A 24,828-nucleotide genomic window follows, 5' to 3' on the forward strand; every position below is an offset into this window, starting at 1 on the left:
TATTTAATTTGAAATATTCTTGCAACACATCCAATGTGTTTAACTTAAAATTGTTTTTCAGGTTTAATGTACATCCTTTTATTTAACTTTTAATCCCATAATTGCAGTATAGAACTATAAATGAAGCTGATTAGAACTTTTTTTTAGCCTGGTGCATATAATTAACCAATTACTCTAGTGTTTCTGAGATTTGAGGATATTTTTCTCTGAAATCAAATCAAATAGTCTATTCTCCCTATTTAGTTTCAAAAAGCTTTTTTGAAATCTGTCTCAAACAATCCAAAACTGTAAAAAAAATAATTACTCTGAGCTATTCTTTTCCTGTTAAGACAGCAGTGTGACCTTTTAATGCCCACTACATTGAACCTGTGTAGCTTATTCCTGTTCATGGAAATGTCCATTTTAATGGACAATTTTCTTATTTTGGATTTACAAAAGAGATATATTATGAAGAAATTCCTAAGAAAAGATAAAGACAGAAAAAAAGAAATCAGCTTTGGAGACTTTACTTAAAAGGAAGAAACATCAAAACTCTTAAAAGTAAAAGAAAGATTTACAAAGTTAGTTTATTCGTACAAGGTTAAAATATATGTGATTCTCTTTTTTTTTCCTAGCAGCTTTTAATTTATTTTTTTTTGACCAGGACAAAATCATGAGGCTTTAAAAAGGTATGATATGGAGAAAAGAGAGTTTTCTTGCATTTTTAGAGAAAGTGATGAGCTACAGTATTAAAATTGAGAACAGATGAAGAAAAGCTGATAAGAATTCAATTTGTATGTCATCATTTGAAGGAATTAAAGAATAAGATGTACAATATATTTCTTTTAGTAACAACTAATGGAATTTTTCTTGATTAACTTTGAATTATGAGGTTTTAAAGATGTTAGATAAGATACGGGAAGAAGAGAGGTTTTTTTTTCTTTGTATCTAGGGAAAATGACAAGATACTGTGTAAAGAAATGTAAAATTGTAAGTATATAGTTACTGAAAATGTTTGTACTTGTCCTAATGAAATGGGAAGTCATTTCTTTCTATATTTTTTCCTCTGTAAAATTATTTTAAAATGCATTTTAAATCAAGCTTTCAATAATGGTCAATTTATGTGAAAAATGAATGTCAAAAAAATAACATAATGTCACGGTTTCTCTTTGATGAGGCAAAGATATATGCTCTCCTATCATTTTGTTACATTATGCATTCTATTGGAAGTATTTAATTAATAGTCATCTATTAAATTTTTAAAACATTTTGTTTGATTAGAAATACTGTGATAAAAATATTATGACACACTGATAGCTGATTGATTGATCGTATGTCATCAAATCAGTGTCAATTTTTAGCAACCATGTACCGGTAGTCCTCACTTAGCCACTCATTCAATGACCATTTGGAATTATGACAATGCTGAACAAGTGGTAGATACATCCAGTCCTCAAAGTTCCAATGATTCCAACACTCCTATAGATACATGATTGTGATGTGGGTGCTTGACAAACAGCTTGTACCTACAGGGTATGCAGTTTCCCATAGTCATCTGATCATGATTGGTAACCGTCCTTGCCTGCTTCCCTCAAGCAAACACAAGTAAAAGCCAATCTGTTTCACAATGTTCTGCCCGTTCTGTGGCTTCCTGACATATATTGATTTAATGTAAGGACAATGAAATGCTCTGGGATTCCCGTTTTTCTAAGCACATTCCATAGCTTGACATGATCAAAGGTTTTTCTATAATCAATGAAGCATGTATTAACTTCTTTTGGGTTTTCTTTGCCTTTTTCAGTCACTCAGTGTGTAGAACTTATAATAAACTTTGATTTCCAGGGTTCCAAATGGTGGATTGTGAACTAAAGTATTTGAGATAGATTGATGTTAGGTCTGTGTTGCTGTTATGAAGTGTTTTCCAAACATTAATAGTTCTTTTCTTTTTTTTCAGAAACAAATGAGATATTTAGAACAGGAGCAAGAAGAAACAAAGAGTGCAAAAGAAGAAACTCAAAAATTGCGAAGGAAGGTGAAATCTATGGAGAGGTTAGAGAAACTTTATGTTATAGGCCAGGGGTGTCAAATTGGTGGCCCATGGGCCGAATGCGTCACGCACAGGCCACGCCCACCCCAGCTCCATGAAGGAAAAAAACATCGCAATACGTAACGTGACGGCAACTTGACGTGGCGAGTTTGACACTTGTGTTATAGACAATATTCTAGAAAATATGTAATCCAAATTTCATGTGCAAAAGAGATTATTCTCTTTTGAATACTGAATATCTGAGCAAACATGGTAACAATAATTATTTGAATTTTCTGAATCCAGAAAATTGCAGCGATTATAATGAAGGATATATTTTTAACTATGTTTTCATTGCTAATGCTACGATTGCCATTCTGAATTATTATAGATTTGCTTAGTCCAGCAAGAAAATGTAATTCTAAATAAAACATTTCTTTTCAAGGGCTATGTATATTCAGGTAATCCTCGAGTTACAACAGTTCATTTAGTGACCTTCAAATTATGACATTGAAAAAAGTGACTTAGGACTATTTTTCACACTTACAACCATTGCAGGATGCCCATGATCACATGATCAAAATTCAGATGCTTGGCAACTGACTCATATTTTTATGATGTTTGCAGCGTCCTGGAGTCATGTGATCAGCTTTTGTGACCTTCTGACAAGTAAATCAATGGGGAAGCCAGATTTACTTAACAACCATGTTACTGACTTAACTCTTGCAGTGATTCACTTAAAAGGTGTGTGAAGAAAGGTTGTAAAATGGAGCAAAAATCACTTAACAAATGTCTCGCTTAGCAGCAGAATTGTTGGGCTCAATTGTGGTTGTAAGTCGAGTACTACCTGTATTCCCAGTCCCTCATCCTATTTTTATTCATGGATGTGATTGAAAATGGTCCAGATTAATAAAATGAACGGGTATATACTGTATTTTTCGAAGTATAGGACGCACCGGAGTATAAGACGCACCTTAGTTTTTGGGGAGGAAAATAAGAAAAAAGCTGATTGGCAGGTGGATCAGCTTCCCGGAATACCCCCAATCAGCTGTTCCCAGAGGTGAATTTTAGCAACAGGTTCCTTGGTTGTGAGCTCTGTGCCTTGCTTTTTTCTTCTGCCTCTGAAACTTCTGAAACTCTGTTTCAGAAAAAACTTTTTTCTCTGCCTCTGACAGCCTCCAAAACAGAGCTTCAGAAAAAAAGCCTCTGAAGGTCTGTTTGGGTGCTTCTTTTCTGAAGCTCTATTTGGGGGTTTTTCTTCTGAAGCTCTGTTTGGGGGCTTCTTTTCTGAAGCTTCGTTTCTGATACTTTTTCAGACTCTGAAACCTCCGTTTGAGAAGCTGGGCGGGGCTACAGTCAGAGTATAAGACGCACCCAGATTTTCACCCTCTCTTGGGGAAAAAAGGTGCGTCTTATACTCCAAAAAATACGGTAATAAATATGAGAAATGACATGTGAATGACATCTATTGTTCATATTTCTCAGTCTAATAGGCTGTTTATTAACAAAGAACAAACAATCTAATTGACCCTAAACTACTTAGAAATGATCAGATTACTGAGCTCATTATTGGTGGTTCATTTTGTATAACTTCTAATCTAGTAGCAGTGCAAATTGCATATTGCAAGGCTAAACTATACTAGTAGATGTTTGAGAAAAGCTTTGGGCTGAGGGAGGGTGGGTGGGGGTTGGAATTTCTACCATTCTGAAATACAGAATAAGCTATTTCTTGTTTTTTTTTATGTTATACTACGACTAGCAGAGGCAGAAAACTCCTAACCTACCGATCTCCTTTCCAGAATTGAGACACTGTTACACAGTCAGCGTTCCGAAGTAGAGGAGATGATCCGTGAAATGGGAGCAGGGCAAACAGCAGTGGAACAGCTTGCAGTCTATTGCATCTCACTAAAAAAGTACGTTAGAAAGTGTCCTGGCTTAGGCATTTTGCATAGCACCTTCTAAAGAAACAGGGAATAAGAAATAAGAATAATGTTGAGACTCTAGCTACAAACTGGGATTCAAATAATATATTTATTTATTTAGCAAATGCTGCCCACTCCCTTAAGGGCTCCAGGAGGATTACAGAAATATTATAAAATTTAGTTTTTTCATAATTAAAAAGCAAATCATTTTAAAAGCTATAAAAATTAAATTTTGGAGCTATTAAAGGATCTGGATGAATAAACAAATTTTGAGCCCTTTTCCCGCTGGCAGTTTGTTCTATAACATGAGCCCTGCTGCTACCAAGGTGGCATAAATGGTAGATTTTCAACACAGCAAGCACACTATTGTTGTATTAGTGACACATCATTGCTATGGAAACTGCTTTTAGAGGTTTGCCAGGGTTTTTAGGAGGTGATTGTTTGATGGGAATGGAAGAGATGGATGATTGTAATGATTCTGAGTAATGCGGCACGGCCTCTGAATATCTCCCCTGTGCAGGGCAAAGCACTTTGCGTTGCTGTGGCACAATAAGTACAGTGTACTTGTTGGTCCCTACAGGGTGTGTGAGAGGTCTTTCTATTTATACCATGTTTAATTTGCAGCTTGTGCAAGCAACATTAGCAAATGGATAATCACAACTTTTAATAATGAGCTACATCATGAAGTATCTGCATTGTAACCAATAGCTTCAGCACTGTTTTATAATACTGCTGAAATGATTTCACAACCTAAACTTTTTTAAAAAACCAAAATGAGTTACATGTCATTTCAGCAAGGTGTAAATTCAGTAGAATATAAAACATTGCATATAAGTAAAGATAGTTCGCTTTGGGTTTTGATATATGCTTTTCTGCCATTTTAATACCTATTCCAAACCTAACAGTGCTCCTTTGTGAAAGTGTGTTTTCTCACCTTCTCAGTGGTGTCAGTCTGTTAACACTGTGCAAATCAGTGCTGGCCTGTTCAACACTGAAACTGCTTGTTTATATGTAACAGGAACTTTTGCAGCCGCTTAAATCATGAATTGCTGATTTGTTTACTGGCTTTATTCTGCCAGTCTAAGTACTTGCTTACAAGCAAACTCCATCGATCGACTGACTAGTTGTGGCTCTTTCAGGGAGTATGAAAGTCTGAAGGAATCTCAGAAAGCATCAAATGATACAGTGGAAAAGCTGAGAAAGGAGTTGTTTTCTGCTAATCATAAGGTAAAGGTTGCATTAATATTCCTGCAGATACATGCAGAGCATCTATTTAAAATTCATTCTCTATACTGTCACTTAAATACATTTTTGTTTGGCCAATGGCATAGTCAATTTGGTAACTACTTATTAACTGGAAAGTTAAGTTCAGCTGAACCCTTCTAATTAAAATTGTCACACTTTCATCCATCAGTTTGCCCATGTAACTATGCAACGCGCCCAATACTGGCAAATTGTTGATCAATTTCTGCCAACACACAAAAAGAGAAAAGTCTAATGAAGTGTGATTTATACCAATCAATTCTTGCTTATTAAAATCTGTGTCGCCAGTGAGCACACCATTTTCAGAGGTCAGCCAAAAGGGGTCAGCAACTATTAGTAGTGATTTCAAGTTATCATATAGCTGCTCCTTTCCTACCCTCTTTAATTAAGCATTGACTGCCCTGAAATATTCACAATAACACTATCTCAGTGGAATAAAGAGAGGCACATGTCCTAATTAGGATGTGCCTTAATGCCCTGTTCTGAGGATACTCAGAATTAATACAAGGAATGTGAGCCCAAAAGATTAACTCAGAATGGCCGATGGAACAGAATTATTTAATGATGCTGAGCAATAGTCATCCATTTGCACCCTTCCTCTAAATCATGTGCTTGGGTAAAAGTAATTTGTAATTGGCTTCTTGGTAATTATTCTGTGAAAAGCTATAGGGAAAAAAATCACCCTTTAAATTCCTGCTTTTCGGGCCTATTTGTTCCTATTCACGAATGATTAAAGTAGCAACATCTATTACATAATACATCCCAAGAGCAGGTATAGGAAATATTGATAGCCAATCAAGCTCCCAACTCACTGAGATAAAGATACCAACTACCAGAGGGAGCAGAGTACATGCCTTTTAATATATAGGCTACTGAAATATATTGAAATATATTGAAATATCACCAATGTGTTGGAAGTGCAAGACACAAATGGGGACATATTACCATCTCTGGTGGTCTTGCAGGAAGGCACAACGCTACTGGCAAGAGATTAAGAGAATAATCGAAGAAACAACGAGGCAAAGTGTAGAAATGAAACCAGAATTCTTTCTATTTGGAATGACTACACCACAGTGTACCAAGGAGATAAAATATCTTACCATCCACATATTGACAGCGGCACGTATAGTGTACGCTCAGAATTGGAAATCCGAGATAATACCAACAGAAGAAAAAATAATAACAAAAATAAATGAATGCGCAGAGATGGATAGGCTCACAAAAGAACTCCAAGATAAAGAGAACACTGACTTTTATTTAGTTTGGCAAAAATGGTACACATGGTTAGAAAGAAGGATAGGGCCAACAACATAGGACATTAGGAGAACATAACTCAAGAATTGTAGAAATAGATACATGAGATGAGCCGTAGGATTGTATAAATAAATGGTTAATACGTTTGTAGAAAGATACTGCTGAACTTCAATGAATATATTAAGGTATAAGCAAGTAAATTTGTAAATAGTATGATTAAGGAAAATTGGTTAAATGGACATTAACCACCGATGCGAAGGTTTTCTAGAAGTCAGTCGATTGACTCTTTGTTAATGTATAAGTGTTTACATGTATTTGTGTTTTACGTTTGTTTATGTTAATAAAATTTAATTAAAAAAAAAAGAAAAGAAATATATTGAAATAATGCCAATTATTCTGGTACAATATTGATACATAGTACAGGCACATCTCAATAATGTATAGTATATACAATTGCATAAGTACATTTGGTTAGTGGTTAAAGTGTTCAACTGGAATTGGAGAACAAGTTAGGGTTAGGGTTAGGGTTAGGGTTAGGGTTAGGGTTAGCTTACACACAAGATTGAAAATAACTTTTGGGTCATTCTCTTTCTGCCCATCCTACCACATAAACTATCTGGAGGATATTAGGGCAAGATATAGAACAGAAGGCTGATTTTTTTAAAAATTGAGCACATGCTGGGGATCACAAAAACTCATTATACATTTACAAGTAATAAAGTAGTGCTTCAGAATGCATTAATAGCTTCTCATGAGCTTCCCTGAAGTTCCTTCTGCAGGTACTTTGATAGGACAAGAAATTATTCTTTCATAGGTGAGCTGTTCGCATTCAAGATAGCTCTTTCAGGTTTCTGTTATAATGTGATAAATTTTAAAACATTGCATTTGGGAATGGGCTTTTATTAAGCACAATTATTGTAATTTTGGGATACATAAAACTATGTGTCATTTTATTCCACATTGAATTCTGTTTTTCTGATACATAGTTTTTAATCTATAGCTCCAGAAAGCTGTTCTAGAGTTGGAGAAAACAACTGAAGAATTGAAAAATACACAAACAGATCTAAGAAGTGCAGATAAGGAGATTACAGTAAGACTTTCCTTTCAACCTTTATTCAATGCATTATTTGTATTCATAACATTCGTTTCAAAAAAAATTTCCCATTGAAATGAAAGCATGCAGATTTCTCTTCCTAAATATCAACACAGAATCAATATAAAACAGAAAAAATATATCTTGACTTTAATAAATTTTCTTTTTTTTAATTTCTACTTTTTTTCCAGAGTTTGAAAAAAAAGATAGGAGTCCTACAAGATACTATAAAAGTACCATCATTAACCAGTGAAGCACTTAGTCGGCTTGTCTCTGAAAGGTTAGCAATGGGAGAACATTAACATTTGAAACAATGAAGATATTGTGCCTAAACTGTGCATAATAAATGCAGACATTTGTAAAATGTTGAGCCAAGTTCTTCATAACTATTAAGTTTCTTCTTACATCACATCAGTTAACTTGGCCATTTATTCCAGTAATGATCTGAGGGGCAGTGGTATTCCAATATTTGGGGAGGAGAGTTTTCCTTTTAAGAGAGTTTGACCCTTTTAATAAACATCAGTATTTTGCCATTTACCATACCAATATCTACAGTCAAGTCCAGAAATATTGGGACATCGACACAATTCTAACATCTTTGGCTCTATACACCACCACAATGGGGTTGGAATGAAACAAACACAATGTGCGTTAACTGCAGACTGTCAGCTTTAATTTGAGGGTATGTACATCCAACTTAGGTGAATGGTGTAGGACTTACAGCAATTTGCATATGTGCCTTCCACTTGTTAAGGGACCAAAAGTAATGGGACAGAATAATAATCATAAATCAAACTTTCCCTTCTTTATACTTGGTTGCAAATCCTTTGCAGTCAATCACAGCCTGAAGTCTGGAACACATAGACATCACCAGACGCTGGGTTTCATCCCTGGTGATGCTCTGCCAGGCCTCTACTGCAACTGTCTTCAGTTCCTGCTTGTTCTTGGGGCATTTTCCCTTCAGTTTTGTCTTCAGCAAGTGAAATGCATGCTCAATGGGATTCAGGTCAGGTGATTGACTTGGCCATTGCATAACATTCCACTTCTGTCCGTTCAAAAACTCTTTGGTTGCTTTTGCAGTATGCTTTGGGTCATTGTCCATCTGCACTGTGAAGTGCCGTCCAATGAGTTCTGCAGCATTTGGCTGAATGTGAGCAGATAATATTGCCCAAAACACTTCAGAATTCATCCTGCTGCTTTTGTCAGCAGTCACATCATCAATAAATACAAGAGAACCAGTTCCATTGGCAGCCATACGTGCCCACGCCATGACACTACCACCACCATGCTTCACTGATGAGGTGGCATGCTTAGGATCATGAGCAATTCCTTTCCTTCTCCATACTCTTCTCTTCCCATCACTCTGGTACAAGTTGATCTTGGTCTCATCTGTCCATAGGATCTTGTTCCAGAACTGTGAAGGCTTTGTTAGATGTTGTTTGGCAAACTCTAATCTGGCCTTCCTGTTTTTGAAGCTCACCAATGGTTTACATCTTGTGGTGAACCCTCTGTATTCACTCTGGTGAAGTCTTCTCTTGATTGTTGACTTTGACACACATACACCTACCTCCTGGAGAGTGTTCTTGATCTGGCCAACTGTTGTGAAGGGTGTTTTCTTCACCAGGGAAAGAATTCTTCGGTCATCCACCACACTTGTTTTCCATGGTCTCCCAGGTCTTTTAGTGTTGCTGAGTTCACTGGTGCATTCCTTCTTTTTGAGAATGTTTCAAACAGTTGTTTTGGCCACGCCTAATGTTCTTGCTATCTCTCTGATGGGTTTGTTTTGTTTCTTCAGCCTAATGATGGCTTGCTTCACTGATAGTGACAGCTCTTTGGATCTCATCTTGAGAGTTGACAGCAACAGATTCCAAATGCAAATAGCACACTTGAAATGAACTCTGGGCCTTTTATCTGCACATTGTAATTGGGGTAATGAGGGAATATCACACACCTGGCCATGGAACAGCTGAGAAGCCAATTGTCCCATTACTTTTGGTCCCTTAACAAGTGGGAGGCACATATACAAACTGCTGTAAGTCCTACACCGTTCACCTGAGTTGGATGTACATACCCTCAAATTAAAGCTGACAGTCTGCAGTTAACGCACATTGTGTTTGTTTGTTTGTTTCATTCCAACTCCATTGTGGTGGTGTATAGAGCCAAAGATGTTAGAATTGTGTCGATGTCCCAATATTTCTGGACCTGACTGTATATAATCCTAACAAAATTGCAGTGGTAATGTAGAACCTCTTATAGTAGGATATGTTTGATTATCAGTCATCAAATTGATATCAACTCTTAGCAACCACTTAAACAGAGCTTCTCTATGGTTTATTTGTACCCAACCTGGTTCTTCAAGATTTGCAGTGGTGCACCCATTGCTACTTTAATCAAGTCCTTGCTGCTGGCTCTCTCTTTCCATCTTTCTCAATATTAGACTTATCAACAGGTCTTTGCACAATATTCCTAAAATATGATAATTTGAACCAGTCATTTATGCATCAAATGAGATCTGGGTTGTTAGTAATGTATTCTACTATATGGAGTATCTTGTCTGGATGTATGGAATCTTTTTTATTGTTTTCTACTTTTAGTATAATTTGAATGAATCATTCTATATTTGGGTAGCCTTAAAAGATACAGAGATGAGAGAGAGAGAGAGAGAGAGAGGGAGGGAGGGAGGGAGGGAGGGAGGGAGGGAGAATACAAATGGAAAGTAAGTGGCTGACAAATCAGAGAACATATTATTTCTGACAGCCAATGGACTCACACACAATTCCATATTATGATTAATATTAGCAAACATCAGGGAAAATGTTTAAAAATGATTCATAGTTGGCATTATACTCCTATATAAGTAGGTAAAATCACTGAAAAAGGTCCTATAAATGTTGGATATGTGGCGAAGCAAATGGCACATATGTATAATATTTAGAGAGTAATTGTATAGTTGTAGGAAAATTTCAATATTCTATGTTTATTAACATTATAAGTGAGGCAACTCAACTAAAAATCATAACTTTCATTTCTTCAATTTCTTCTGATACTCTTCTGAGTATACTGTATAGTCTTACTGAATACCTCCAGTATTTTTTGCTCATCCCTCCCAGGTACACTGCCCTACCCTGATAAAGCAGGGTAGCAATATCTGTTGGATATGTTGTGTTGGATAAGTTTGCCACCTTTAGTTATTTGTAACAATAAAAGTGGGAGGGGAGGGAATGGATGGATGTGTTTTCCAGAACATTAAAGATACACATAGCCAGGATCCAAAGTATGAACACATAATACTTGTTCATTGTTTTATTTTTAAATGGGATTTCACTTATTCTTTTTCATGGCCTTTTCCTTTTGATATTAGTACTAACATTTAGGATGATCGCATGTGAAATAGGCTAGAAGTAGAGAAGGATGCACTCATGTTGTTATCCACTTGATCATGTTACCCTGTTGTGATATTTGCATAATTGATCCTTACAGCCCTGCTCCTGCACAGTTTTTGAACCCAAAGTTTCATCAACCTGCTCACAATGATGAGATTGACCTTAATGCTACCTTTGATGTAGAGACTCCAAAGCTTCATAAAACAGCTGTTGCTCCTGCCAAAAAAATCAAGCTAGATAAAAACCCGTAAGTACAATTTCTTTACTTTTATTATCCCTATATTTGCTCAATCTGTCTCATATTCCATTTTATGCAAATGCCACGAACAATTTTTTCAATCATCTTAAATGCTATGGCTAAGCTTTAGAAATAAAATGTAATTTAGTAGTTCTTGAGCCCTGCAGAAACATGCCTCAAATATAACTGAATTTATAAACACTATTGCCCTTATTTTTCTGATTTCTATAAATGTCTTACAAAAGCCATCTCAATTGTTTCACATCAAAGAGTTCTGAAAGAGCAATTTATAACTTGCAAGTCCACTATTTAAAGGTAATTGAAGCCCAACAGAAACAATAAGGAGTTATACACGGAAGAAGGATACAAATATCCTTTAAATTTCATACTAAATAATCTATGACTCATAAATTTGCTATACTAAACTAGTTTACTAATATATTACTAACCAGACTTTTATCTATACAGTATTTCAGCTAAACACTGAAGGCAAAAGCAGGAATGCATTTTCTCCCCTATGTTAAGAATTAGTTTGATCTAGTAATTAAGACACCAGGCTAGAAATGAGGAAACTGTCCCACTTTAGGCATGAAAGCTGGCTAGGTGACTTTGAGCCAGTCACTCACTCTAAGCTCATTACGTCAGGCTCTGGCAACAAGCCAGTCAATCAATTCCTGTCACAACAAATGAATCAACAGGAAGGGGGGGAAATTAAGTTAGACTTCAGCCAAAGAATGAAGACTAGCTGTAATGCAGAAACAATAGATGTTCTGAATCCTTTGTTGTTGTTCAGATTATATGTTGTTCTGTTCTGAGCTTCTTGCAGTAACATTTATTTTCTCTATGAGTCCTAGGTACTCCTGCTTTCTATGATTCTTTTCAACCAGCTAATAGTTTTTATTGAAGATCACATTATAGAGATAAAACTAATACAATCTACATAGCATAGAAATATATACAAAAGAAAAGAAAAAGGTTTTATAGAAATGTGAAAAAATAAAATAATAAGAAATCCCCCCTTCATCCACAGAAAGTATAATCAACATGAGCAACTCATTACTATCTCCTATAGTAAAATCAAACATCGCTTCATCCCATACCTCACTCTATTCTCTATAAACCAATATCTAAATCTTCATCTCTCCATATTAATCAGAAAGTTTGTTAAGGGTTTTCACAAATAACAATATGCTAAACTCAATTTGAATTCTTCCTTTTCTATTTATATCTCCTTTTCTATTTAAACAAATCTCCCTGATTCTTCTCTTCATATAAACAAAATCTTTAAAGCATCATCATCCAGTCCCAAACAATAAGCTATTAAACATTCCCAGAAAGAGCAACTCATGTGTTTTAACTTTGATCAAATAAATCAATTGTATATTTTTTCATCTTTCTTCCAACAATCTTTAGCTTCCTCAGACAAAGTTCTGACATCTGCTTTTTCGTATTCTCCTTGACTCTTCTCTCAGAATCCTTGGCATTTTTATCAAAACCCCCTTTGTAACTGTAATAGAAAAAAAATCATCCATGTCACTTCATATTCTCACTGTCACTTCTCAGAAAATCTTTGATAGCTTTGTAAACTTACTTGTAAATTCCAATGCAGAGAAATTATCCATATCACTCTTCTGGCTTAATATCTGTATGTCTTTTTTAATTATTAAATAATCATTTAGTTTCATTTGTAAGTCCATTATTTCCATCTCTTTCTTATAGGCTTATCATTTTTGAGTCCGCATTCTATTTAATTTCATTTTTATTCAATGGGGCTTATTCATCTTCTATGTCTTCTAATTTTTTTGTCATTGTAAATCTATATATATAAAAGTGAAAACCACTCACGCCGTAATCATGAAATCTCCAGAACTGTAAAGCCTACAATTGAAATTTGCCACATATGTTCCTCTTGGCTTCTAGGTGCTCACTAAGAAAGGATTTTTTGAAATGACCATTAGAGCATTAGCATTTCCTACATTATGATTAACACGCTCTGATGCTAAGAGGTTCTACTCCCTCTCCTCATCTGAAAAGAAATCTGTTCCAAATGCAAAACACAAGCGGAGGAGAGGAGTTTCAGTTTCAGTTTTACTTTCACAGCAGCAAGCAGGGGATAGGATAGGGGAGGCTTCTGTGGGGCAAGGCTGAGAGAAAGATAGGATAGGGATAGGATAGGGGAGGCTTCTGTGGGACAAGGCTGAGGGAGAGAAGGGGAGAGGAGAGGCCGATCGTAACTACTCATTAATTTTCAAGCTGTAAGTGTCAATTTATCAAGCCCGATCACACAGTTTCATAGAGGAGCATGGGTATTCAGCTAGTAACTTTATAATTTTCTGAGTCCATTCATCGTAGATCTCTCTTAAGGTAGCCATTGATCCATTTTTTTGTGCCTTCTAGTGTTCAACGTTCAAGGTTATCTTATCAATTGTTTTTAAATACAAACATATTTCCCCAAGGGAAGGATTCTTTCAGTTAACTTCAAAAATCTTAAATCAAGTCCATTCTTAATCCATTTAAATCGTTCTAAAGCCAATTATCCTTTTGCTGCATGTGCTCTCACAATTATTTTTTACAAATCTTTAAACTTGTAGTTAAAACTTATTTTTTAAATGATTGAAGAAAATTCACCCTGTGTTTTCAATAAGGCTTGCCACCCTAAAGTTTCTCAATCTTTTAAGGAGGAGCAAAAAAAAAAAAATCCAAATTATTAAGAGGTGAGCTTTGACCAAACCTAGTGTGCATATAGGCTGCATTAGCAACTTTAAGCTAGGTGAAATCCTGCAGCTTTCAGCCAATTGCAAGCTGACCACAAAAACAGTTCTGCCATCTGCTGAGCAAAAATAAATAAATAAAATAAGCTGTTTGGAGTAGATGTGGGTAATCTAGAGATCTCTTCTTTCTCCAGAATAATTTCAACAGTCTGAATCCAGCATTCAGATGTTGTTTTCAACTGCTATGTTATCCCTCTGTTCTAGGGAGATCAGTTCACCAGGGCATTCCTTGGAAGTCTTCAGCTGGCTTATTTTTAGGTGAAAGCTTAGAATGAGATGTCTATGGAGATTCTCAGTCATCCCGGTCATGGTTGTCCCAAAGGTGCTTTTTCAAGAGGCAATTGGACTTTCCGGACTTAGAATAAAACTCATTTAGGACATCTAAGTATCAACTATTAACATTGTGCTCTTTGTATATGTTTGTTTTAGGGCATCTGTGACAAATTTATCAAGAGTTCTGAAAGGAACAATGGAGGTACTGTAATTAATACATTTATTCATTCAGCTTGTTTATAATTGCTTCAATCTATTCTCCTTCAAGACTGTATTGAAATATACTTTCATGCAAACAATTATTGACCTCACTGTAACACATGTTTTAGGTGGTATATCTATTAATGCTATGATTGAGGCTGAGGCCTGTGCTGTGAGCCAGCTTTGAATTTACTTATTTATTTATTCATTCATTCATTCATTTCTGTGTTCTGTGATCTATTTGCTGGGACCAGAACTGCTGACTTTGAAAACTTTAAAACTGTTATTTAAAGAAAAATGGTGTTCTCAAAGAATATTAGAAGAAGCTGGTTTCTTTGCCACAACACTGGACTTGCCGCAGACTCATTGCCTATTAAATATTGTACTTGGAAATAGATTAATTTTAATTTTACATTAATTTTAGTTTTAAGTATTAATACATTAACTTTAACTTCTTAAAAATCAGAACTGTTCTACTGACACAGATGATGAGCATCTAGAAGATCTTTTACCTTCTTTTATAAGGAAGTCAGTCCTGACTAAGAAAACTGTTCTAAACAGCATACCCCAGAAAAATACAGGAATTGTAAGTATCATTCAAATGTGATTAACAAAAAAGAGCACAGTTTTTTTGATCAATACTATGGTTAAATTATGAGGATCTTGGGTCTTAGAATTTTAATTTTTCTCTTAATATTTTAATACCTACAAATCTTGAAATTCTGTTAACCTTACTGGTATCACCATGTTGATTTAGTAATAATCTTGTCAATGCTCAGTTTCCTATTAGAGTGTACAACAAAAGAATCTAATTGTAGCTGTCATTCCTGGTGCTTCTTTCATTATTTGAAAAGAAAGTATCTTTCTTTCTTCCAGTGCTATCTGTATATCAACATTTGTCATTTTAATATGATTGATTCTGCTTGATACATCTTTATGAGGTTTGAAAATATCGCCATTTTGCATTTAGAGTAGACCATATCATCCTAATGCCATTTTTACTGACTATTAATTTCCTCTGGAACACAATTATTTTATTTTTATTTATTTATTAAATTTATTTGCCACCTATCTAGATGTTCAAGGTGACTGTGAGCAGCCTGTCTGATGTTGGACTTTGAAACCCTTACAAGTGATGCTGTGCCCATAAATGATGTCTTCATCCATACATTTTTATTCAGTTTATGAGTTTAGAGTCTTTTCACAGTCCCACCCAAGTTCAGATGTTCTGGAGAGAAATTTTTAGTGTTGTTTTCCACATTATAGAATCATCTGTTCAAAATAGTATTTGACTCTTTTTTAACATCTTCCTCAAAATAATTACTAAATTCTCTCTTTTCTAGGTAAGAATTGGGTATGATGGCTTAGGAGGCAGAACCAAGTTCATTCAGCCTGTATCCTTTATGCTAATTAGAAGTTAAGTCTGATTTTCAATTTTGCTTTTTTTTTTTTTTTCAAGAGACAACTGGACTTTCTGGTTTTTCTTTGAAGACAGTTTACTTCTCATCCAAGAAACTTCTTTAGCTCTGACTGGATGGTGGGGAATGGAAGGATTTATACTCCTTGCAGACAGCTATTCATTTGCATTCTTTTAGCAGGTCATTAAGGTCACCTGGCAGTTTATCTGTGCATCAGGATCACCTGAGTGGTGCAAATTGATGGGGAGCCCTTTTGGAACTATTGAAACGACTGTGTTGCAGATTGGAGATAGATTATGTTGTATCCTTCCCCCTCTGTTGAGAGAGGGCTGTTCAATGTTGACATAGACATAGGGAGCTGAGGTAGCGCAGTGGTTAGAGTGCAGTACTGCAGCTACTTCAGCTGACTGCTAGTTCAGCAGATCATCGGATCAAATCTCACCGGCTCAAGGTTGACTCAGCCTTCCATCCTTCTGAGGTGGGTAAAATGAGGATCCAGATTGTTGGGGGCAATATGCTATTTAGTATATTGTTCTTTGGTGTAAGCCGCCCAGAGTCCTTGGAGAGTGGGCAGCATAGAAATATGAATAATAAAAAATAATAATAATATAGATGGCTTCTTTAACCCCTCTTTGAAAGATTTTCAAAGAAAAAACATAAAGTCCACTTGCCTCTTGGGGGGAAAAAAAGCACCCTTGGGACAATCATGACCTGGGTGACTGAGAATCTCCACAGAAATTTAGAGAACACATTTTATTCAAAATAGTTTTGTCCTGCAGTTTATTCAGCATCAGGAACAGCTGGGAAAATGGAATTTACTGAGGAGAAAATTATCTCTATGTAATAATTACTTTGAATTCATTCAAATGGTCTTGCTATAAATATCTATAGTTAGTAGGAGAAGATAAATCTAGAGAAAATTTACTGCAGTTCTTTCTTTGAATTTATTAAGCTCCAAGAATCTGAGAACTCTAGAGATCATAAGAAAACATTGCTTTATTTACATAAACAATGTGTTCTCTGTTTGAGTGGAGTATGTGACCTATGTAAATGTGTTGGGCATTCTAGACTGGAAGGTTAAAACATTTGATCTTACTATTGTTACCTAGAATTAAAACAATCTAATTAGTTCCCATTTGAAATATTCTAGATCAGCTTTACATAACTTGGTGCTTTCCTAGATATCCTAAATATCATAGATATTTTAAACATCTGAAAAACACTAATTTGTGATGTTTTCTATTAGATAGATAGATGTTTTTTATATATATGTTTTTCTTCTAGCCAGGTTTTCCCTACGTAGCCAAGTTTTTTTTTTTTTTTTTTTTTTTGGTAGCTCCAGCTCAGTAGAATCTCATCTACTCGGTTCTGGGCTTTTTTCTTTTCTAACACCTAGCAAGCTCTCACTGCTAGGTGGGAGACCTAAATAGATCCATTTCTAGCTCGTTAGCTGTCATCAGTAGGCCACACCCATCTCCTCCCTGTAAAGGCACAGTATCAATTTTCTTACTTCTTCGTAGGGTTTATGTTTGTTTTTCTTCTAGCCAGGTTTTCCCTACGTAGCCAAGGTTTTTTTTTTTTTGTAGCTCCAGCTCAGTAGAATCTCATCTACTCGGTTCTGGGCTTTTTTCTTTTCTAACACCTAGCAAGCTCTCACTGCTAGGTGGGAGACCTAAATAGATCCATTTCTAGCTCGTTAGCTGTCATCAGTAGGCCACACCCATCTCCTCCCTGTAAAGGCACAGTATCAATTTTCTTACTTCTTCGTAGGGTTTATGTGTGTTTTTCTTCTAGCCAGGTTTTCCCTACGTAGCCAAGGTTTTTTTTTTTGTAGCTCCAGCTCAGTAGAATCTCATCTACTCGGTTCTGGGCTTTTTTCTTTTCTAACACCTAGCAAGCTCTCACTGCTAGGTGGGAGACCTAAATAGATCCATTTCTAGCTCGTTAGCTGTCATCAGTAGGCCACACCCATCTCCTCCCTGTAAAGGCACAGTATCAATTTTCTTACTTCTTCGTAGGGTTTATGTGTGTTTTTCTTCTAGCCAGGTTTGGTATGGTATGTACACATACATACACATGTATGTACATGTGTATGTACACATACATACACACACACATAGATAAAGAAATAGATACACACACACACACACACACAGAGAGAGAGAGAGAGAGAGAGAGAGAGATATTTGGCTCTTTTCCTTGACTTGTTTTAGACTTTTCCAACAGAGATTCGACCCCTGACTATGAAGAGCAAGAAAAGAACTCTTTCAAAGCAAACCGGAATAATGCCTTCTGCTTCTGGCATCAATCAGACTAAACTAGACAACTTCCTTAAGTAAATATGGATCTCCTCAGATTAAGCACAGAACCTGGATCATCTTCTACATTAGGTGGATGTTGTCAGCACATGTGCACAGTGAATCTCCTCAGATTAAGCACATTATGGATCTCCTCAGATTAAGCACAGAACTGGATCATCTTCTACATTAGGTAGATGATGTTGATGATAACCATCTTCATTAGGTAGATGTTGTCAGTACAAGTGCACAGTGAAGACTGCTGGTCTCCCTATTGTTCTTTGGTCATCAGATGATTTATTATGCTGATATATTATTTATTATGTTGCCAATCCTTGGGACAGGACGGAATTGAAGTTTCAGTTCTAAAATGCTTTAGCCAGTTTTTCTAGGTTACTGCTCTAATCCTCATAAATTATGATTTGGGAGTATTAATTTATACTAAAGACACCAATAGCTCTGCTTGCAAATGAATTATCCACATCTTCATACTTCATATTAGAAGAGAGTTCTCTCTGCAGCTGTCAAGCTGTGTTAGTGTCTTGAATGATGAAATAAGTATTCAAGAAAAGAACTTCATTTATATCTTTTGCTTACAGATATGAAGGATTGGGGGAAAGAGCAATGGGCTTAGAGGGTTTTTTTCCCTGATCCATATTTCTGTTTCACTGCCTATACTCCAACACACAATCCAATGTGGTTCATAGTCTTAATTCCTATTTTCGAAAGGGCTTTGGAGCATGAATGTAGCATCTGTTTAACTAATTTACAGCAGCTGTGACTATTTCCTGGGCCTGTTCAGTTGCACAATCCAAAGAAAAGATGGAACTGCTTTAAGGTGTTGCAAATGAAGCTACATTTTGTACTCCAGGGCTCTCCGAAGCACATTTGGAGATCAAATTCAAAGTGCTTCACTCTCTTATTAGGAACTATACAAAATATACAGGGATGTGTTTGGAGATATTTGTTTTCACTATTTGGGCCTTTTGTTTTTTGTTTTCTTATGAAACTGACTGTAAAAGATGGTGTTACTTTTACCACAATGTTTTCTTTTGCCTTCATTCAGTCTAATGAACAGAATAATTCCAGGGTAAATTTGAACAAGAACATTCAGATGTATTTTGCTCAGTATAAGAAAGGACTAGATTCTTTGTAATTAATGTTGCTTAATGCTTTAACATTTGGAGCAAATCCCTTGGAATCTACAAACTTTTTTTCCAGATAAAGAGATATTGCTAGTCTGAGGCAAATGTTCGGTTTTCTTTGATACTGGCGTCTTTTAACCAAGAGTGAATTCAAACTTGATTCTAGGAGGAAAAAAATGTCTACATTAGCCCAAAATTAAATCACATTCCACATGGCACTGATGTACCTGACCCTTCAATAAATTAATGAAGAGTACTTTTGTTTGAAACTTCTAACTAAGCATATGACCATATTGAATAAATGTTGGATGTGTTCTGGGCTAAATTGGGGTTGGTTAATGTGTGGTTTAGCTTACTGTGTGTGACAGACAGTTAATAGACCAAAGGTCTATTTAAATGAATTTTTGACCTAGCTCTTCCTGTTCCAAGTAAAGATCTGTTTTTGTTATACAACATATCATCAGTTCTCCAGCTATTCTACTAGGAAACCCAAAAGGAGAAACATCAGAACTAGCTACTACTGCCCAGTTTCCCCCAAAATAAGATATCCTGATAATAAGCCCAATCGGGCTTTTGAGCGCATGGCAATAAGGCCAAGCGCTTATTTCAGGGTTCAGAAAAATATAAGACAGGCTCTTATTTTCAGGGAAACATGGTAAATATTTTATCCCACAAAGCAAAACCATTTGAATCCAAGAATCCCCTCAGAGCTCCATTCATAATTCTAGCTAAGATTGTTTAACTCTGAGAAACTTTAATGAGAGTTCTATTAATTTATTAAATTTTGTACACTAAATGCAAACATGTTCCAGGAAAACGATAGAGACAGAGACAAATTCTCATCAACTTTTTCCCAAAATAAGGTCCCTTTCATCTTCACTGGCACTTCAGTTGAAAATGTGGTATAGCTAGCTGTCGACTTACAACCACAATTGAGTCCAAAATTTATGTTGCTAAGTGATACATTTGTTAAGTGAATTTAGCCCCATTTTACAACCTTTCTTGCTACAGTTGTTAAGTGAATTGCTGGAGTTGTTAAGTTAGTAACGCGGTTGTTAAATCTGGCTTCCCCATTGAATTTGCTTGTCAGAAGGTCACAAAAAGGGATCACATGATCCTAGGACATTGCAACCGTCATAAATATGAGTCAGTTGCCAAGTGTCTGAATTTTGATCACGTGACCATGAGGATACTGCAATGGCTATAAGTATGAAAATTGGTCATGAGTCACTTTTTTCAGTGATGCTGTAATTTTCAACAGTCACTAAATGAACTGTTGTAAGTCGAGGACTACCTGTAGTTGAATCTTGGTAACTTACTTGTTTCCTCCAATTAGTAAGTTGAGTTTCTTTTCAGTTGACATTTTCCCTGTACATGTATACTTTCTACCAGTAGGTAATCCCAAAGATGCTTTTTCAAAAGGCAACTGGACTTTGTTTTTTCCTTGAAGAAGTTTCACTTCTTATCCAAGAAGCTTCTTCAATTCTGGCTAAATGGTTGAGGATGGAAGGATTTATGTTCTTTGCAGTCAACTGGTCATTAGCACCCTGAGCGTCCTTGAGGTTACTTGGAAGTTTATCTGTGCCCTCTGGATCACCGGAATAGTGCAAATTGATGTTGAACCTTCTTAGAAGTGTTGGAAGGACTGTGTTGTAAACAGGAGATAGGTGATATCATATCCCTCCCCCTCTGTTGAGAGAGGGCTGTTCAGTCTTAATGTTGATGGCCTCTTTGACCCCTCTTTCAAACCAGCGATCCTCTCTGTCCAGAATGTGAACTGCGAGGAATATAAATCCTTCCATCCTCCACCAGTCAGAACTGAAGAACCTTCTTGGATGAGAAGCAGAACATCTTCAAGGAAAAAACAAAGTCCAGTTGCCTTTTGAAAAAGCACCTTTGGGAAAACCATGACTAAGAATTTCCATAGATATTCCTATAGATAAGTATTACACCTAGAACAAAACTCTTTTCCCTATTTAGAACTGGGGTTAAATTCTTAACTATACCAGCCTGATCATTATAAGAAACCTACTGAGTTAATGAATGAGTCATTTAATTGTATTCATGACTTTCTGAACAAATTATATTTGGCTGAAATGAGATAAGCCAAGCCAGAGCAAACTGTTGTAAGTCAGCATAAAGTATGCCCACAATCATTGTGACTATTTTGAGGAATGTCCTAAACTCTCTTTCCCCAATTGGTTGAAGAGAGACCCTTCTACACTGACCATGTTATTATTAAATAACTTGCTTTAATATTTTAAATCTCCCAAACATTCTAAGAGTAATCCAATTATATAAATGATACAATTTAAATATCGGGAATTGTCATTTCTGATACTTTTTCTTAAGCTTTCTGTGTTCTGGTTTTCTTTGTTTTGCTACTAATAATACTTAATGTTTCAGAGCAGTTAGTTGAAAAGAAGTTGTGCTCCTTATGGTCTATATGTGTGACTGAATAACCAGTTTAGGGAGGAGATTTTTGTTCATCCACATCAACTATAATTTTGTTGGATAAGCTTTAGATATATACTCTGTTCACCATATAGTCCCTTTTCCTTCAGTTATTGCACAGAACAGAAGGTAAATTGTAATCTAAAGGTGATTACAATAAATGAGTCATGAGTACAATAAAATAATCAGGATATAGATTCATAGGTAAATAACCAGAGATATTTTTATTGTGACACTATTATTGACACAAGAACAGGCCTAGTTTTATTTTCAATATCATCCATCTTCAGGAAATATTAAAATACCATTGTTGGACTCAGCCATATTGGACCATTTTCTTTCTGTCTCCAACTTTCCCTTTCCAAGGAGGATTGTTGACAAGATAGTTGCGCTGAAGAGAAAATCTTGAAGAAGTGGATTATCTGGACCCTTTCAGTCAGGTTTCAGATCTAGATATGGGACGAAAACAGCATTGCTCATGCTTGTGGATGACTTCTAGAAAAGGAAGTGCTGTGGCCTCCGTAGTACTCCTTAATATCTCAGCAGCTTTCAATAGCAGTATCCTTTTGGACCAGCTCAGGATGATAGGAGTAATGAGCACATGAAGCTGCTGGATAAGATCATTTACTAGCCCAGAGTAAAGTATTTTCAATATTCTGATGATATTGTTATCCAGCCCAAGCTAAACAAGTAATATGTCTGAGGTGATTTTTCAATGTCCAGAGGCTGGAGGGAGACTGGATAGAGAAGAACAGGCTTCAGCTCAACTGGAAGATTCACTGGCTTAGTGTTTTCCATCTTCTAGGCTCCAATGTCAGTTCTGTATTTTATTTTTAGAAGGAAGGAAAATCTTACATCCAGGAAATGACCATAATGCTCATTAAAGGTCTAGGGAGGGAAACAGAATTAGTAATAGTACAAATAGAGGGAGGCTGTATGAAGCAATGTTTAATAGCATGTTTAATATGCTATGCTATGTTTAATAGCAATGAGGAGGAAATGGAAGATCTAACAAAGGGGAAACTGGTGAAAAAAATTATTTCTGTCCTGTGATCTTTATATATTGAAAAATACAAAAAAAAAAACAGTATAAAATAGTATGTAAAGAACATTCTAGAAATTGTAGAGAATATCCGTAGTTCAGATTGTCGATTTAGGCAAAACATCCTATTTCTGTGAAATAGAACATCCTGCTTTTGTGTTTCACTAACAGACTGTACGAAGTAGCTTTTTATGGCTTTTCAAACCCAATTCTCTGAATAAATTCTGAATCTTGTTATCATATTTCCTTTAAAATATATATATATATAGTTGTGCTAATACCCTGTTTAAATTCTGGGTCCTATTATGTCCAGCAATGAATGAGGCAACTTTCCAGTCTGCAGAACTGAATCCAAGTAAAAATCTAAAAATTTAAATAACTAAAGTTGCCACCCCCACCTAGCTACCCATGCATTATGATCTTCAAATGAGATCTGAGAATTTTTCCACTTCTGCTATCAAAGGACAGTTTCTGTATGGATACCCTGTTGAGAATTTCTAGAACTACAGAAGGCTTTTTTCCACTCATGCATATTAAAAAGTTTTATATTTTAGTTTTCATCTCTCAGTTCTATTATTTATGCGAAGGTAGTTAATACTTGCCTGAAATTGAATTGGCTAAAATGTAACTTATGTCCATGACGATATTGATTCTGTTTTGATCAAAAGAAATTTAGATACTTTTAAAGTAAAATATATCTCCAGTGATAGAAATTGTATCATAACTCTATTCCACCTCATCAGCTTCTTTAAAGTTAGTAACTGACTCACAGCCAGCTATTATTCAACTTGTATCTCCTGAATGTGATTGTTCTGTATATTCGCAAGTAATCCTGCCTACTTTTCAAAAACTGATGAGAACAGAACCAACTTTGCCAGCAGGAAGTGGAAGATGCTAGTAAAAGAAGGATCAAGTTTAGAAGAAACTTCCTGAAGACATAGCTGGGTTCGATGTTGCCAACTCTCCCATTCTTAGCCTCCTCTCCTTTTTTCCTGGTCATGTGATTCCAGAAACCACACCGCATCCTTTCCCTACCATATGCTAAGTATAGCATTAGCCCTTGACTTAAGACTGGTTGCTTAGTGCCCATTCAGTTTTGACAGATTCTCAAAAGGTACTTATGATCTGATTCCAAAATTCCAATGGCTGCTGTGCCTCTGGTCACATGACTACATTTTGGGCACTCAACAACTAGACTACACTGATGGCCATTTGCGGTTCTCCAGTCATGTGGCCATGATTTATGATGTTTGCCAAAAATAGGCATTTCTGGCTTTTAGCAAAAACACCCCACAATGGGTTTAACACTGCAAAAGTTGTAAAATTGGGTTGGTCACGATGACCTGCTTTACAACCATAATTTGCAGATTCCGTTGTGGTTGTAAGTCAAGGTCTATAACAGTGGAAACATTAAAGGAAATGTTCCTTTATTTTGTTAACTACATGTGGTAGGTATATTGTACTTATGCTCCCTGACAAAATAATTATTTTGAGCTCATGCAACTAATTTCCATTATGTTCATGCTATTTGCCATCTGAAAGATTTTCATCAGTTGCCAACTTCAGATTCAAATGCTAGACCATAGATATGCTGAATTTTTACCTGAAGCTAATATCAAGTAACCTACAAAATGTAAATTAGCAGAACTTTGCTCTAAGAAATAATATACCCATACTTTAAGGCAAGAGTGATCATAATGTTTTGAGAAAGAAAAAAGGACAATTTGATGGTAGCTTGTAATTTTAGTTCATTTTGAAATGTTCCCAACTTGCATGGGGGGAGGCAGATTCTATAACCGTGCCTATTAAATGATGGGTCAGGGAAAAGCAGTCTGGAAATTAGTAGAAAAGTGGGATGACTTGATTAGTGGAAAAAGCTGAAAAGCAGTAGCTAATTCATTCAGCACTTCTATGGGGATCTTCTATGCTAAAAGATGTGTGTACAGAGCAGAAAAAGGAATTTAAAAAGCCTTTTCTTGCTTACACTTATATTTTGGTTTGCCCTTCCGTTAAAATAGTTTCTGTATATGTGTGTTTTAAACTTAGTACACCCAGCAGGGGAAAAGTTT

The 24,828-nt window shown here is 35.8% G+C and overlaps 1 protein-coding gene across 1 annotated transcript in view; it reads left to right on the plus strand.

Moving 5' to 3' along the window:
* The window catches only part of TRAIP (TRAF interacting protein), a 37,539-nt gene extending 19,379 nt beyond the window's left edge, over positions 1-18,160 (plus strand). The window contains exons 7-16 of the mRNA XM_070933750.1: positions 1,934-2,028; positions 3,805-3,918; positions 5,067-5,154; positions 7,445-7,534; positions 7,729-7,817; positions 11,018-11,167; positions 14,359-14,404; positions 14,870-14,989; positions 15,747-15,797; positions 18,035-18,160. Of these exons, the coding sequence (XP_070789851.1) occupies positions 1,934-2,028; positions 3,805-3,918; positions 5,067-5,154; positions 7,445-7,534; positions 7,729-7,817; positions 11,018-11,167; positions 14,359-14,404; positions 14,870-14,989; positions 15,747-15,797; positions 18,035-18,160 (969 nt within the window). The remainder of the gene's footprint in view (positions 1-1,933; positions 2,029-3,804; positions 3,919-5,066; positions 5,155-7,444; positions 7,535-7,728; positions 7,818-11,017; positions 11,168-14,358; positions 14,405-14,869; positions 14,990-15,746; positions 15,798-18,034) is intronic.
* Positions 18,161-24,828: the final 6,668 nt, after the last annotated feature.

The sequence above is a fragment of the Pituophis catenifer genome, unplaced genomic scaffold (genome assembly GCF_029215685.1).
Source record: "Pituophis catenifer annectens isolate HBS135680 unplaced genomic scaffold, rPitCat1.0.hap2 SCAF_2, whole genome shotgun sequence".
Lineage (NCBI taxonomy): Eukaryota > Metazoa > Chordata > Lepidosauria > Squamata > Colubridae > Pituophis > Pituophis catenifer.